Below are 17,720 nucleotides of genomic sequence, written 5' to 3'. Positions count from 1 at the left end.
TGCTCAACTCAAGTCAACCAAGCTGGGACAAGTTAAGCTGAACAAGGGTCACTTTCCTAAGCTTCAGCCTCCCACAGGGCACCCACTGCCACCATAAAGCCATCCAGCAGAAAAAGTGACCTGTCCCTCTGAATGTGGCTTAAGGCTGCTGCCTTGTCTGCTTCTGTGAGTATGGGGGGAAACACAAAGCAAGGTACTCAAGACGAAGTACAGAGAGAAGCCAGTTGTTCTGGAAGGCTGAGCATTGCTGACAATCTGGTTCCTACCACGGATTGACCTCTAGTCTTCTGAGGATTAGTTATATAATTTATTCTGATGGAAGTAACAGTGGCACTCTCCTGCTTTCAAAAAACCCTTTAAATTTGTTCCAAGATGATAATAACTGGTCTGCTTGCTTCCACACTAACCTGACCTTCAGGATACTATTACCTTGCAAAGTCTCTCTATTTCATTTCATCTCTTCTTACTGAAATGCTAAACTTCTACCACTTGCCTCATACACTTCAAAAATTACATGGTTTTGTTATTGTTTAAGGTTTAACCACGTAAGAAATCCCCTGAGTAAGCAGTAATGTGTCTGTCTTCCATAGCCAGTCGTGTTTTCAGAGAGTTCCTCTTTGACTATTTTTTAACTCCAAGATTCCTATGACAGAATACGACAGTAGTGGTTATGGTGCTGCAGGATTGTTCTGAAGAGTGATCACCCGAAAAAAGAAAAAAAAGGTGGGAAAACCCTAATAAAATAGACCAAAAGGCAAAGCCAAACTCAGAGTGATGAAACGTCAGACTTCAAATTCTGTATGTTCTTCATTCAACTTTGATCATTTAACTTTTTCCTCCTCCAATATTCTGATTTCTCCAAACATCCCTTGTACAATAACAGCAATAGAAGGCATAGAGGAAATTCAGGCTTTGAGTTGATGTTCTGAAGCATTCATATCTTTGGGCAATTGCTCAGATTTTTCTGAGCTAGACTAGACCAAATCCTTCCCTTTGCTAGAAAAAAAGACACTTTAAATTTTTTTTTCAAATTAGCTTTTGAAAAACATTCAGAAAGGAAACCAGAGCTTTCATCTCCTGCATTACATACTCTGCAGATCAATAATCCCACTGGATCAACAGTAAGCAGGCAGCAGCCTTGCTTTTGTATCAGAGGAAAATGGAACTCAGTACACGATTCGTAGTGTTAAATGTCATAGCAAAATCTTGCAAATATTCCTGCATTTAAAAGCGTCAAAAAAAAAAAAAAAAAGTCATTGGTGAGAGAGAAGATACCAAGACGAAGTTCAAATTTGTTCAAAGACGACAGGCAAAACAGTTCAGAAACTGAGTGAAAGATGATGTCAGTTCTATGCTCGATGGTACAACCTGCTACTAGCAAGCTTGGATGGTGTAGGAAAGGTCCCAGCCTGCTACGCTACACCTGTTTGTATAATTGATAGGTCAGAAATGGATGCCTGGGTACAAGAGCTTACTGCCGGCCCCACTCCTTCCAGGTATTCCAGTGGTTTCAGTAAAGGTGCTTGCACATGTTCCCATGGTCTGCCCATTAGAGAACAAACTGAGGGGTCAAACTCTAATTTCACTGGCTCCTCTCCAAACAAGGAAGAGAAAGAGCAAGGAAGATGCAATACAGAAACAAAGGGATGGAAAACACAGTAGAGGTGAAACAAATACAGCAAACACAAAAAGAAATAAGCAATAGCAGAATGAAGACTGTTACCTGAGAGACTCTGGTGGCTTCTGCTAAGAACTTCTTCATTTCCTCTTCAGTGAATGCTACATTCATGGCAGACCCACTGTGAGAATTAAAAAGAAAACAGGTCAGCTCCTCTCGTGACTTCAAGGGAGGTATCAGTGTGTTAGACACCACAGCACAGGGTTGCCATCCACCTTTGTATGACAGACTAGCCAAGCAAAGTCCTGACTCAAGCCACTCACTCCACTCTTGGCTGAAAGAAAGGCAGAGCCAGTGCCCCATGAACCTCCATTATACTTCCCAGAGAAGACAGGTGACCTCTAGAACCATAACAAAGAATCAAAACAAGAATTGTGGTTGTGTAGCCTAAGCACTGCTGCCAAAACCCCTTTCTGACACTTTACAGCTCCCCTAAGCTGGAGGAGATGCCTGTTCAGCCAGCTAGCTCACCTAAGGACCCAGACTTCCCCCATATGTGCAGGTTAGCTGTGAGCTCAGGACAAAACAGATGCTTTGCTCACTGTAGCCCAATTGCTCATCAGTGACAGATGAAGTGAGGAATGCACAGGCCATTGGTGATGGTTGTGACAGAGTAAATGCAAATGAAAGTGGGCTGTAAAGCTACTTTGAAATGTAGCTGTTAGTATCCGAGAGGGGGATCTGAGAGAACATGGGTGAACAGTCAGCGATTCAGGCCCCTTTTAAGAACAAGAATCTTTTTAAAAAAAAAGATGTTACATTGGTCATTTCTACCACTGGTGCTTAGCTTCCCCTTTGCTTTGGTGGGCAAGCCCACAGAGGCTGTGGGGAAAAGTGGAGAAAGAATTTACCCCATAAAAATCAGTCACTTTAGCCTAAGACAAATAGACACAAGTACCTAGGTGGTTATACTTACCGACTACCTCTTCAGCTGATGTAAATCAATAGAGCTCAATTAAATCCATGGGCCTGTGTCAGTAGCACCACTGAGGATGTAAGTAGGCACCCACAGTACATAACTAGTGGGGAAACGCATTTAATTTTCAAAGGCAACTGGCAAATATTAAAGGCCACATCTGTTCAAAGGATGAAGAAGTCTAGCTGCGGACCTGCTGCTGTTGTCCAAATAGAGGCCAGACAGTGTGCTGTGCCAGGGCTTTTCATTTTGTTTCCTCAAGTCTGACATTCTGCAGTTTCATCTTTCTCTCTGAACTCCCCTTAACCTGTCCAAGCACCCTTTAGCAAATACCTACATGGAAATAGCCTACACTGAATTTAATATGGATGGAAACAACAGGCTAAAAGTGTTCCCTAAAAACCTGGAGAATGACCTCAGAAGCAGTTTCTAATTTATCCTCCTGATCTGAGTCCTGGTTTTTAACTTTGCTTTATAACCCCACTGCACGATTCAGAGATTGGGTAGAAAAGTCACATTCAGCAGTCACTTTTGAAGGATATTTCCTTGAGGGTTGAACATACAACAAATCCTTCTCCTTTTCTTCTTTTTAAATAATTTTTATTGCTCCCCTGAAAATGGATACCGTGCCTCTTCATTTTGGTATTTGTCTCTTTTTCATATGAAAAGCATCCTGTCTTAAATTTCTTTTCACTTGTAAATTGTGCCCAAAGCGCCTCTCCGTGCCTAGTCATACAGCTATGAAGAAACTCCTTGCAGATAAAAGTGATCACTCAGAACACACCAGTTTGCTGTGTGTATGCACTGGTGTAACTTCTTCAAGAAGCTGTTGGACATCTGTGGCTCTGCACAATGTCTATTTAAAGAGGAGCAGCTGCCACAGTGCAGGGACATAAAACATGCCTGTAAGCAGAGAAGCTTAGCAAATAAGCTGAATTCAAAAGGTGCGCTGCTGTTTTCTGAAAACAGATGCCAACCCCAATAAATGGTCTCAGCACGTTCCCTGTTTTTCTTCCTAGTGACAAACAATCTTCTGGCTTAATTGTACAAGTGGTCGTCTCAGGAATCTTAAGGAATATTGCAGATGGTCCATGTTTTTGGCCTTGAGAGATGAAAAAGTTAATGCAGCTAAACAGATACTGTTATGATTATGTTCTACCTTTGATCTCTGCCTGATGGACATAAGGGATCCATGGGCTTCCTTTATTGGCTTGAATGGTTGTCCCACCTGTTAAGAAGGGCAACTTTATGCCACATGCACCTAGCGTAATGTTTTCCACACTCTCCCTTGTCTCAAAAAGGCTTTTGTAGTTCGTAACCCCAACTTGATGAGCTCTGATGGCTGAGCCTTACCTCAGAACATAGGAAGGCCTCAGCAAACATGGGTAACTCACGGAGCTTGCAAATTCAACTGCATCTCTCTAAAGAAAGGGAGGAAGAACATTCTGTGAACACAAAAATATTTTGAAGTCATACCAAAATTTCAACTCTAATTGCATTTGCACTTTACTAGCCACTAAGACTGGGGGAGGGCAGGAGGGGGAAGTCAGGTACTACAGCCTAGACTGAACATAATATATGACTTCTCATTTCCAGAGCTGTCATCTTCAGACCTTCCCTGTCCATAGAGCTTCACCAGGAAAAAAGAGCAGTGCCAACACATCGCTATTCCTTTGCAATCTCTATCTGCTAGAATAGCTTAAGATCAGCAAGACAAACCAGATTAGCCTGTCAGTAATGCTAATTTCTGCTGGGTATATACCCCATGTTGTGTAAAGGTAATTTAAAGATACTTCCCTTCCAGATTCCACACCTCTCTCAGTGATGCTATAGCATCACTTTACAGGTGTCAAGAAGTTCTTCACCATCAGCAATAAAAAACTGTCAAATGTCTTTGGAATCTTGAAATGTATCAGCAAGTGAGTCCCCCCCAAGCAGATCCTCATAACAATTTCCAGCCACTTCATCATTTCCCAGATGCACATTCCAACTTACCAGTGTGCTGACTGCCTTCCAGGGAGCCTGGGCCACACGCAGCTCATCCAGAACAGCTGAGAACATGGAGCGATCTTCTGCTCGGTCAATCTGCAAAGGACTTGTGCCAAGGATCTTCACTCCACTGTGGTGCAGTGGCACTGCCAAGTTATTGGGAATCTGCCCACCTACAGAAATGATGCAACCGCTGCATCCCTGTTGGCAGAGAGAAAGGAGCGCAGTCATATCCAAGTCAGCTTACCATTAAGAGCTGTGATAATTAGGAATCCAATATTTAGATTGCAACACTTTTCAGGTTGCTGTGAGCAAAGGCAGATCATAACTGTGCTGATCCAGAGGCACCCAGGCTCCAAAGTGTGATTCAGACATGTAGCCTCTCTAAAGCAGCAATATCTTCCTTGATGTCACTCAGACAAAAGTAACTTAAGATAAAATTCCCCCAGGAAACCAAAGAAATCTGCAGTGTTCACGTCTTTTGACATGAAGCCAAGATTTTATAACTTCCGCTAAAACCAGAGACTATTACCTTGTTTTCATGTCATGTTTAGGTGCTTCTGCTTTCCCAGCGATGACAAGTACTGAGCTGACACACAAGTCCTGTGTTTTGCAGAGGAAGGGTGCTGCGCTATGGAAAACCTCATGCCTCAAAATGAAACTCAAAACTCCATTCAGTAGAGTCAGGTCTCCCTCCTGTGCTCTCCTACACATGTGGACATGGGCACCATCACTCCTGCCCCCCTGCTACAACCTTTGTATGTGGTAGCATGAACAAACAAGATGTTCTAGGTCCTCTTCCTTTCTCGGTCCAGCTCTTCTGAGCAAACAGCCCCTCCCATGTTATTTGCTAGGCAAACAACCTTTCCTACCCCAGAAGCCAGTCTTTAAGGTGCGTTTACGGCTGACCTTTTGCTGGCCTGTACAAAGCAAAGGGTGGTCTAGTTCAACAGAGCCCAGTCCATCAGACAGCCTGTGGCAGTGAATCACTCTGAATACACTTGGCCCTTTATTTTAACTCATCCTTGTTACTCCTGACTAGCTCCTCAGTTCTGGTAGCACATTTGATACCAACAAGTATTTCAGTCAAACTGTGACATGTGCTCCTTTCTACGCAGGTTATTTGCAAGCACTTCAGTTCTGGAAGCGGAGAGGCAGGGGAGGTGGCCTCCAGCCGCAATGGCACATCTCATGCCTGTCACTGGGCAACCAAAACATTTTAAGTGAGGAAATAATGAACAGGAAATAACAAGAGACAGGTGAGCTCACTTGCAAACACACATCCTTCTTCAGCTGCAAATATGGGCTTTTATTTTTTTTACATAGAACCCCTAATGCTTTCAAGTATAATCTAGTCTGGTGTGAAAATTTTCAACAGTAAAAAAAGGCCGTAGAGTACCTGCAACAATTATGAGCACATGAATTATGTTTAGATTGTGTAATAATTGAGTGTAATTAAATAATGGGCACTTCACTTCCAAATTAAAGCTGCTGAAACTTTGCCCAAAGGAGAATCCGGCACACGGTACAGCTGCAGTGAAGGGCTCTACCGAATCACATGCGTTTTACACGGTTTTACGCACCACTAACAAATGAGAAACATAAATCAAGTGATCCATGGTTTGGTTCTATCTTTTAGAGTATCGGTGTTCTTTTAATTAACAAGTGTGTTTTTCCTGAGGAAGGTTAGACCCACTGGCCTTCCTGGAAGGGGAACTTCTTAATGAGGGATGTAAAGGGATTTATAGTGGCAGATCTATAAGCTGACGGCAGGATGGACTAGAAATGACTGAGAAAAAACAGATGATAAATGCTAGTACAAACCCTGCTCAACATTAAGGTGGATAATTTCCTACCATAATAAAAATCCAGTAAAAGGGCATTTAAGCAGCAGTTATTATCCCAAGGTCTACAAGATTATTATTTACTTAACACGCTAATATACAGTGCTGGAGATAATTTTTTTTTTCACCATGCAATCACTTATGGGATGACATATTGCTGCCAGCCAACAGCAACCATCTGAAAGAGCTTAAGACAGGGACTGAAAAAACCCTCATTAGGAGAGGGTGGACCAAGAACAGAGGCTGCTCTGTGCCCACATGGGGTTGTCTAATGACATCAGAGCTCACCATCCCCAGCTCAGAAGAAAAATCTGTTCCTTACTGCTTCCAGACCCATGCAAAATACAGTACTTATTTCTAGTCCCTGGGGCCCTTATCATCCCACATGGATGAGACCCAGACAGTGAGTGAATAAGCAAACCTTTTCTTGCAGCTTGGAATGGTTTCTGCTCGATAACAAGTCAATCTAGCTTTGCTGCCAAGGTCAACCGATGTCTTAATCTATCCTCAACATATCCAAAAGGGGAATGTCCCAGCTAACAGCTTCTTTTCAGCTGCTGCTTATTTCTTGCTTTAAAACAAGCCTACTCACTGAGCCTCTAAAACGCAAATACTGCCTACATCAAAGCTGGAACAGCATTAGGGACTCCGGCCCCAAGGGGACAGAGGAGATGGCTTATTCAAGCAGATAGCAAAGAATCATATAATCATTTTCACTCAGAAAGAACCATAAATCGAGACCCAGCTGCTGCTTACTTCTTCGTTTAAACACCTGCTGTTATTTCCTGAAGCCTGCTCTCACCCAAGTAGCAGCCCCCTGTCCTGCTGGGGAGCAGGACTGCTCTGCTGAAAAACGTGGGCAGGCAGACATGGAACCCATTGCATATCACTTTATCACCAGCCATTTTTTAATTATAAAGAAAATTAATAACATCCTTGCCATTAGACATCTTTAAAATGTATGCCACACATAATCCACTGAAAGAAGACTAGAGAGAATTATTTTCCCCTTTATAAGAAAAATCCCTCTCTTTATTATTACCTTGCTTTTATGTCATTAGCAAGAGTCAGGTTTTCTTTTTCCCCGAGTTTGAAAACAAATTAGACCATTAAAATTGTACCTAAGAGCCTCTTTTAGTTTTATGAATTGTTTCAGAATGATCCTAGAAACTGAAAAAGAATCAAAAGAGGCCCTCTAGCAGATAGATATTAAAAGAAAAAGGCAACATCTTCTCTGGAAACAAAAAGACAATAAATCTGAGGGAAGGAATTTTATTTTTTTTTTAATTTTTGTCTTCATAGACTACCAACTAACTTTATACACTCAGCATAAATTAAATTTCTCTCCAAAGCATGGCTGTGTTGTGTAGAGCTCAGTCTCCAGTGAGTCAGAGGAGCTGTGAATGTTGACTGGAGATGTAAAAGGGGACGGGAGGTACAGAGAGCAGAAGGACAACTGAGTACGTCCCTGGGACAGGACTGTGTGAGTGGCTCTTGGTGGGCAGGTTCCAGCCTCCTCAGCCTTGGTAACCTTGCACCTCAATGTAGCCTATTTTGCCTGATCAGAAAAAACAGGACAAGTCAGTGCACCTATTTATTTGAGCTCAGTAGTTTCCCAAGGTTTGCTTCCAATCCTAACAACGTTTAGGGAGTTGATGTGCCATCTCTGCTGAGGGCAAAGGATTGTGTCCATGGTTTGCTGATGGTTTTACATACTGTTTGCCAGTACTTTTCAGAGTACTTGCCACTGTTCATTGGGACACTAGAGGAGGCTAATGATCAGGAGAGCTTAAAAGTTCAGTCTGACTCCAGGGCACTATTCATGCTTTGCATGTGAAGCTGGAAGAGATGGTTGTCTGCAGAATTGGTGAGGGAACCCAGAATCAGATCCTGAATTTTTAACTTGATCATTTCCTTAGTGACTGGCTTCCAACTGCATCTGCCTGAGGAAGTTTTCTGTTAACAGGATATTAGCTCACTCATTCAAAAAAAAATATACATATAACAAATAATATATTTTAGACTACACCCTGCTGGAGGTCTGGAGTCTGTCCCCAGGTCTGTCTACATCCTTCTGCATGATTCTGTGCAGCCTTTCTACTCCTCAGAGTCTCAGTTTCCCTACTTGCAAATGAGGCATAATGATACCATTCCCTTTTGTCACTACTAAAGAAAAGTGTTCTAAACAGCTGAGTATTTATTATGCATCCTGGGGTGCTTAGGCTCAGACCCTGATGGCTTTAACACCTCAAGAGCAAACATCAAATTGGTTGTTTTCGTACTCCAGCCAGAGCAACAGAACCCTCTGCAGACTCCCAGCATGTATCTTCTCCCCCTTTGTATTCCTGCCGCCTCAGCTCCTGCTGCCTCCTTCCCTGCCCTCTCTCAATCACTTTTTTGGTTTACTTCACAAGGAGGACAGGCTGCAAACACACTCAGAAGCATGAGCACAGTCCAGCTGAGCCAAAGAAACTGCCACCAGAGTGTCCTTCCCCTTCAGCTCTGGGTACCACAGGATGCTGATATTAATATTAAACCTCAAGATCTGCAACACCTCCCATCAAACTCACCAAGCCTTGCTATGACAAGCAGGATGATGAAGGTTTCAATAAGCATGCATTATGCTTTTCACATATTTTTCTTACCCAACTTGGTAATTACTAGCGCTACATGTTTAAATGAGTAGTTGCTCCCTCATCACCTATCTCTACCTTCTCTTTGATCCCGCAGTAATTAGATGTTGTGTTCCATCAGTGTTATTTGTCTGACAAACTGTCACACCAGTTTCCTTCATGGCCCCAGTTCAGAAGTTCAGTTCTGCTTAAGTAAACAGGAGTTCAATGCTTATAGACCTGAGCCTCATGGATAATCCTAAAGCATTCAAAAATCAGCCCTTAAGACTCCAGAGCCTCCAGAGTCTTTTGGCCTGCACTAAGTCTATGTTTTCCAGTAACAGTCTCTGTTTTTATGAAAATTTAAAGAAGGGGTAAAACAACATGTACAAATAGGAAAGCATGAACACGCAATCTAAAAATGGTCCCAGACAGTATTTTGCAAATGGTTTAAGAACAGTGCCTAGCAACTGGGACTTGAGTTCTCATGTGCTTTTGCTTGGTTCTGAATTTGGGAATGAATAAAATGTAGCCAGGTTATAAAACCATTTTAGAAACTTGCACCCCTTCACTCAGGAGACAAGCTCAAATCGTCACATACTAGGAAAAAGAGCCAGGAAAAAAATCATTAGTTTAACATGACCTAGGTTCTGCAAAGTTGCTTCAGCAAGTTACATGGCCAACTCGCACTGAATTTCAAGAGAGATGATGTTCCTGTAAGCACCCTTGAAAGCCTCAGCTACACATCCAAGATAAGTGTGTTACCAGTTAGAAATAATTTTCCATATTGGGACCAACTATTTACATTACATATCCTCCCATCACTAAATCTGTCTGGGGCTCTTCGCCACCTCTTAGTATCAGCACTTCTGAACACCTGAAAACTCCTAACAGAGAAGTACAATGTCTGGATCAGGAGCCAGAACATGTTTTGGTTTGATGGCAATCCAAACATCCTTTCCTGATGCTGGACTGTATTGCTGAGCAAAGACTGTAAGTTTTTGAGCACATGTTAGCGTTATGTGCATAACTTGTTCTACTGCTTCAGGGGGAGTACTTGTGCTTAAAGTCAAGGATTTGCCTAAGTGCTAAAGCTCAGCAGCACAAGGACAGAACAATTTGTGCAATAAATGACTGTGCAGCAAATTAAATCTGCTTGTAAATATTGCACAATATGGCATCTTGCAAAATAATTTAATATTTATTTGGCATTCATTATTGAGTAGTCTGCTAGGAACATCAATGATGTGTAAAATGCAACATTGGGATCCAAACCAAACAGCTTTTGCTAGCAAGCTCTCCCCCTCACCCCCAGCTGCTCTGCCAAAGCAAGCTAGTGACATGAATTTTGAAAAGTTTGGTTTGCTTCATGGCTTTTTATTGCGCTTCTGCTTTGCTTTACCTCATATTGGTAGATGTCCAAGATCCTTTCCAATGACAGCTCCTCAAAATACAGTCTGTCACACTCATCAAAATCTGTGCTCACCGTCTCTGGGTTGCAATTCACCACAACCGTCTTGTTGCCAAGCTGACGCAGCGTGCGGATGCTGGAGACAGCACACCAGTCAAACTCCACACTGCTGCCTGCCAGGAGACAGAGAAGCGGGCATGGAAAGGAAGGACACATAGAAGAAAATATAAACAGACGTTCTCAGCACTCCAGCTTGAAAAAAGAAAAAAAAAAATACACACAAACAAACCCAGCATTGCCTTCTGTCAGCTCAGAGCAAGGAATCTAATTGTCTTCCCATGGAAACTAATCATCCACAAATGTGAGCCTCCGAGCACAACAGGTAAGTTGTCTCGGTTGCTGAAGAGTGACAGGCCTGTAACACGACTGTCATCCTGCGCTCACAAACACGCATGTCTGCTCTTGCCGCCCATCCAGCTACTACCACCTCCCAACTGATGTACTTTGAGATAAATGTAAGAGACAGAAGCTTAGAGCACAATGAGTGGCAGAAGTGTTTGCAAAAAACAAGCAAAATCATGGAGTGTTCCTCCTGATTTCACCCATTTAGACTGAAAACTGGGTTCAAAAAGACGCATCCTATAAACGGCGAGAGGAGTGCAGCACATGACCCATCCAGCCAAACAAAACAAATGGATGCAGCTTTAAATTTCAGCTTTCGAAAACCAACACCACTACTTGTCAAATGCAGAGCAAAAATATTTCTGAATAACAAGCAATTTTTTTCTTGTCAATAATTGCAAGCTATTTGGAAGGATCCATGAAAAGAAAAAGTGAAAGTCATCATATAGAGCATTCAACAGCCTGTCTACCCAATACTCATAGCCAGGAGGAAACTCTTATGCTGCATAATCATATGAGCGGGCTTAAAAAAAAGCATACAGAGAAACGCTTATAGAAAAGCAGCTGAAGATATCACAGTCACCTACACTTAGAGTAGTAAAATGCATAGTATATAACAACATAGTCATGAGCTGGCAGTAAACATGTAAGATAGGTGTGGGAGCGAAAAACTTCTATACATGGTATCATGTTCTCAAGACCTTAACATATGCAAAAAGATTTTTAAAGTTCCCTGAAACTTTGTGGAAATCACAACTAAGCGACAAGTGAAAAGTAATAAAATTCTCCTGTTTTTTCCAGTGCGTGAAATGAAGTCTCCAAGCAAGTGTAAAAGGCAAAGCTTGTGTTAGGAATTGATGTCCTGTGCACTGTGCTCTGGAGGGTTTTGTCACCATAACAGAAGAGGAACAAATGAACCACAAGAATATCCAAAGAAGGCTCGAGGGTGCAAGGAGAACAGAGGAGTTATAATAAAGATTTACCTATGTGATATGGTCCACAGCCCAACACCATCACTCCACAGTCATCAAATTTTACGTCGTGTTCCTGAGAAGGGAGGGAGAAAAGTCATTAGGATCTGTACTCCACAGCACCTAACTCCATGTTTTTCAGAATAAACAGTTTCTGGTGCTCAGCCTGTATCCAACAGTTTGATCTTTCAGGGCTCAAGTCTGATATTGTTTACTGCAGTGTAAGTTAAGTGCAAGCCTACTGGAATTAGTGGTGGTGCACCTAAACCCAAGGAGACACAGCACCTCTGATTTGGCTATTTGAGCAGCCTAAGGAAAAGGAATTTTCACAGAAAAATTAATGCTAGGATGAGATGAGTGAAACAGGAGTTCTGAATTCCCAGCACCTTACCTGTGCACAGAGGACACAAGTACAGATGATATAGGGCAGGATCAGAAAAACACAGGGGCATTAGCAGTAAATGTACTGGATCAGTATTTGAGCAAGAGAAAGTTCCAGGTCCACTGTAAGGGGATTTTATGTAACACCATCCAAAATAATTGCTAGAGACCAAGACACCTGCAAGACCTACAGAAATAATGCAGGCCAGGGCAAAGAGCTCAAACTAGACAGCAATGAGACTGTTGTTTCCGAATGTGCCTACCTGCCCGTTGTATGTGAGGTAGAGGTAATTAGTCACGGCTGGGTATTCTGCCGCCAGTGTGTCGATCTGTACGGGAGGAAGAGGAGGGACTGTGACTTGGCCAGTGCAAGATCTTTCTTACATGCAGGTGTTTTGAGGGTTTTATTTTCCCTCTTTCCTTTTCTACTCCTATTTCTGTACTGTTATTTTCCCATCACGTCTCTCCTCAAATGGAACTTTCCCTATCCACCCCTTCTTGCCAAGGCCCTCATTCTCTAGTTAGCCTGGCAGCGTTAATTACACAGATCGCCATTCCTCCAGGTCTGGGGTCCTCTTTAGCTGCAGCATCTGGGATCTTCACGCTGTACTCTCGACCCCGTCTTACCCCCATACTGAACAAAAATGTGCACACATTACCACTTCAAGATTATGCCAAGCAGCAGCCAGCAGTGTAAGTACCACGTATTTATGTTACAATATAACTCGTGCTTTGAAAATTAAGTGGTACACAAAGCAAGAGTGATTTTCAACCACCCCTTATATGTAGTTTTCAACAATTTCTTATGTAATTAGTCACCAGGGAGCACAGAAGAATAATTTGCCTACTAGGCTGTTCAGAAACTATTTGTGTCAACTACTTATTGCATGTTATACATGGTAACGAGTCCATCTAGGTCACCAGTGATTGCTGAAGTTCTCTGAATTAACAGCTGAAACATTTCCACACAGAATACCGATCAGGGAACAGTATTAAAGCAGTCCTGACATGAATTTTTACATGCTGTACCGTTTAAAAATCTGTCCACTCTTCAAGTATTTTCAGGAATCCCCACTGGCCGTCCAAGTCCTTGTGAATAACAAAGAACGTGACCTCATGTCATTAGCACTATGTAAGTGTCTGCCGCTCATTACTGTTGCTAATACTGCAACATGGCTCAAGAAGAACATATGCTTTGAAGGCACAAATGCAGGCCTAAGTAGAATGACCTTATTAAGGGTACCTTGGCACACAAATCGATCCCACACCACAGTGCCATATGCAGCGGAAAGGCCGCAGTGCAAGACCAGGCACATTGCCGTGGGCCAGGTGAGGACATGGAAGGAAAACAGCAGCTGGGGAACAGAAGGAGATTTGGCACCTGGAATTGGGCCTGAGTATACAGATGGGCTCTTTCAGAAACATTGAGCAGTTTGGGTTATTTCCCCCCAACACACACCTTTAAGGACAAAAAACAGCTGGTGGCAATTTAATACCAACATACCTTAAATGCAGCAGCAGAACACCTAGCAAAGTACTCATGACACTGTCATGAATACTAGATGAGCTCATTCTGCTCGTGCTATCACAATGAATAGCAAATGAATGTATAACAATAGCATACTTCAAATAAAGTATTACCCTGTAAAAAGTTACTACCAAGAGAAAAGACGTATTATACTTCTTACGATCACACCACGGTGGGCCAGCATTCTCAGCCTTCTCCTGAAGCCAGAGAGCTGCATTTTCCCCTCAGCCACACACAATATGAACAAGAATATTCTGAGTATCTCTTTGGGGAGGTTCATGCCATTACAACAACGCCTGCAGTGCAGAAGTAACAGCTATGTGGGTGAAATTTGTTCTCCTCTGATGACAGTATCAAAACTCCCACAGATTATAACAGAGCCAGGGGTTCCACTTCGTTTACTTCAGCTGTTTCTAAGGACACGGAGGTCTCCTGTATCTTGCACTCTTGGAAGCCCCACCACAAACAGCAATGTTTCTCACGTACCTGTTTCACCCAGGGCACTATATTCTTCTCCATTCTCAGCTGACGGCACTGGACTTCAGTCAGCCTCAGGCATTTCCCAATCTGTTTGTCTGAGAATCCGATCTGTTTGGCTCTCCTCAGTGTCTCTTCTGGAACTGCTTCACTGGGACTAAGTAAGAAAAACACCTCTGCATGAGGCTTTACAGGAATACTTAGAAGACATATGAGTGCTTGTATCTTCCATACTGCATAGAGTTGCTATAAGATCATGCACATAAAGGCAACAAAAGGAAGACAACACAGCTAAGCTATGCAGTCCTCATACACAAAATAACTTTTTTGCACTCAATTCTGCCCCTCCCACAAAGTCTACAGGCAGATTGCTGATGCTAGGAAGTGAAACACTTTCTTTCCTTGCATTTTTGAGTCAGGAAAGAGTGACTTGTAATTGGGTCCATCGTCTCGTAGGTAGCCTTCTCCACCAGGCTAGTACAAGGTCACAGTAGCCACAACAACTGTATGGTCATTACAGCCTCCTCCTCAGACCTGCACTGATTCCTTTCTTGGATTCAGTATCCCCACATCTCCATGCCCAAACTTTAACTCAATCTCGCCCTTACATTCATCCTCCCACTCTAAATTTTAAAATACAGGCCTCACCAGACTGGGTTGGATCAATAATTACACATGTGCTTGCATCTCCTGCCTCTCATTGCAGCTGCACACTCCACACAAAGGCAAGAAATTCCTGAACAAGCCATTCAAAGGCGTAACTGTCCCCTGACCCTGCTGAGCTGAGGGGCAACTTGCCTCAAAACACTACAACTTATCCCAAAAAAGCTCTTCTTTCTGTTGTTGAGGATGCTCTGTCTACCTTCAGAAATGGCCACTTCTGAAAAAGCATCTGACTTCAGACACACAGTGGAAATGACCTTCAGAGGCTCACGCACAAGGCAGTCCTTTCCTTCTGACAGGCCTCAAGTATAATTTTCCCATATCATCTGTGCTGCTTCTTGCATTATGAAAATGGAGAGGCTGATAAAAAATGTGCCTCTACTTTACCCTGTCTATTTAATATTTCCAGTCAGGGTCTCTCGATAATTCTGTATGTTCTTGTTCTCCTGATTTTGCTTTTCAGTAGTCCCAGTTTTCAGTGTTTATTTCAAATGCACAGCTTTCCCATGCCGCCTCTGCAGCTCGACAGTTTCTTGCCCATTTTGCTTTTGATTTTTTTGTCTTCTCCATTCCCCCTTTATTCCCTCCACTTTTTTCTCTCCCACACTATCTTTGCGCCACTTCATTTTGACTCCACCTATAGCCCTTATAGTTTCTGCCTGTCTCTGTTTCTAAGCTACCTTTTCTAAGCTTAGCTTTTGCAAAAACATTTAAAAGCCTATGTATTTTTACCAGCACTTCTGCTTTTCATCTTCATTGCCAAGAGCATCCTTGCCTGCCCAATAAATCAATATTTTATGAGCAAGCAAGCTCCGAATCAGGAAAAAGGAAATGATTAACAAACAAGCAATTTTCCTAAATCAGAGCTTTTGAATTATGTCCCTTGCTTGATGGTATTTTAAAATAAATAGCATTATGATGTTTGAGTGGGAGGAGATGGGTAAGGCCGCTTTATTGGAATGTGTCAGGAAGCTGAAGCATGACAGAGTCACTGGATTGGATTTTCCACTCTGGTTTAGGCACAGAGCAGTGAAGGCAGGCTACAGTAAAACGGGTGAGAGCTACCAAAGCGTCGAACCAGCTGTTCTGAGATCAGAATTGGGGACCAGAAACTTTCGAGTTCAGATCTCTGGGTTTTCCTCTGTGAATTCCCCAATGCCACCCCTCCATCCCCTGTAAAATGAGAACAGAGTGCTCCGCCTGCCTACAACAGCAGAGCAGACAGCTGCTGAGGACTTGCAGGAAGGAACTGCTCGGTGTACCTGCTGTTCTCCAGGCGGTGTCTCAGCCTGGCACCACCAGCCTGCTCTGCCCTCAGGGGACTCCAGGTAGACGCACCACCTACAACCTTGAACTTCTCCAGAACCCTCCACCATGTCACCCTTCTTACTCCAGCAGAGCCTGCTCTTTGCTACTGTTAGAAGGAAACAGTCCTGCCTAATTCAACAGGTTGAGATTATCAGGTGTTGGATTTACTTCTGGGTGCAGAGAGACTTCCCCAAATCAGACCCACTTGGCAGCACCCCAGCACGTCAAAGCCTGCGGTTCCCATGCACTGATGCCTCCAGCGCGAAACCCCTCTGCTTCCCCTCAGCCCTTTGCACTTTCTGAGCTCAGGTCAGAAGCAGGACTTCGTGCACAAAGGTGAATGCCAGGCTGAAGGCACGGTTGCATGTTTAACAGAAGTAAACACGGTAAGCAAAATCTGCCAATTCTCTGGCAAAACAGATGCCAGCCGTCGCTGGCTATTAAGAAGAACGCAGCCACATTAGGTTTCTCTCAGAAATTCAGCATTCCCTAAGTACGAGTGAGCAGACCTGATGACCGCAAGAAAATGAGCCTGTTTCAGTGCAGTTTACTCCCTTGCTCTCCCTCCCTTCTGCCTCAGAAACATACATAGCTGGCTGTCATTTGATTACTGACAGAGAGAGAAAATTGCCTTCATTTGCAGCTTGTTTCAATTCAGCTTTTTTGTATCTCATTATAACAACATCATTCATCGTCATCCCCCCAGCAGAATGAGTAGAGGAAAAACAGCGATTATTTGGTGACATGATTCATTTGCCTTGGGCTAGCAGCTTAAATTAGGTTAGGGCATTTAGTAATCCATGCAAAAAAGGTAACCAGTTTTGTACAGGACAACCAGCGTGCAAGAGAAAAGCTGTGTACCTAAAGGGGAAATGAAACCATACATTTTTTCCTCTGCTACTCCTAATGCATGGCAAAATAAGAGGTGTAGCTTTCAATGTGGCCAATAAAAAAGATGCAGTGGGAACCGCTATTCAAGAAGTGCCCAGACAGGAAGAGTTCTCTTATTTCTCACTGCCATGGAGGCAGTTTAATGTACAGGAAATGCACCCAGCTCACCAAGAGCCAGGGAAGGTTAGAACTGACAACTCAGCCTTGGGGATGTAGCAGTTTTGCCATTTAAAAATCGTCACAGAAAAATTGGCAAGAGTCAAACACCCAGCAGCGCTGACTTCCGAGCACTTGAAACCAGAATCTGCCATGAGATGAGAAATTGCCAAAAGCCTCTGAGGCAGGTCCTGGGGATTTCGAGGCACAATGAGAAGGGCAGGCGGGTGAGCCAGCAGCACTGCTCCATCACGTTTAAAGGGAACTGGATCACAGAGCTGCAGACCCTCAGCACTGGTATGGAAATCAGGCTGGACACACATTTTCATACCTGGATAATTTCCACTTACTAACAAGGGTAATTTAGAGCATTTATATCTCAGCTTTTGTGGAAAGAATATACCATAGTGTTTGTGTGTTTCTTTAAAGTGATGCTTATCTTACAGATAGTAAAATTGAGACACACAGATGTTAAGGGTTGATGATTCTTAAG

At 43.1% G+C, this 17,720-nt stretch overlaps 1 protein-coding gene across 5 annotated transcripts in view; it reads right to left on the bottom strand.

Moving 5' to 3' along the window:
• CPS1 (carbamoyl-phosphate synthase 1) overlaps positions 1 to 17,720 on the bottom strand; it is a 117,605-nt gene that overhangs the window by 22,663 nt on the left and 77,222 nt on the right. For 4 of the 5 annotated variants that reach the window (XM_021286651.2, XM_021286650.2, XM_021286648.2 and 1 more), the window contains 7 exons: positions 14,219 to 14,366; positions 12,468 to 12,533; positions 11,836 to 11,899; positions 10,442 to 10,623; positions 4,590 to 4,784; positions 3,948 to 4,015; positions 1,724 to 1,799 (listed from right to left, as the gene is read on the bottom strand). In XM_021286651.2, coding sequence (XP_021142326.2) covers positions 1,724 to 1,799; positions 3,948 to 4,015; positions 4,590 to 4,784; positions 10,442 to 10,623; positions 11,836 to 11,899; positions 12,468 to 12,533; positions 14,219 to 14,366 — 799 coding nt within the window. The remainder of the gene's footprint in view (positions 1 to 1,723; positions 1,800 to 3,947; positions 4,016 to 4,589; positions 4,785 to 10,441; positions 10,624 to 11,835; positions 11,900 to 12,467; positions 12,534 to 14,218; positions 14,367 to 17,720) is intronic. The other variant, XM_005501759.3, reaches the window with a different exon arrangement.

This window comes from Columba livia, chromosome 7 (genome assembly GCF_036013475.1).
Source record: "Columba livia isolate bColLiv1 breed racing homer chromosome 7, bColLiv1.pat.W.v2, whole genome shotgun sequence".
Lineage (NCBI taxonomy): Eukaryota > Metazoa > Chordata > Aves > Columbiformes > Columbidae > Columba > Columba livia.
This window is presented reverse-complemented; position numbering and strand designations above follow the sequence as displayed.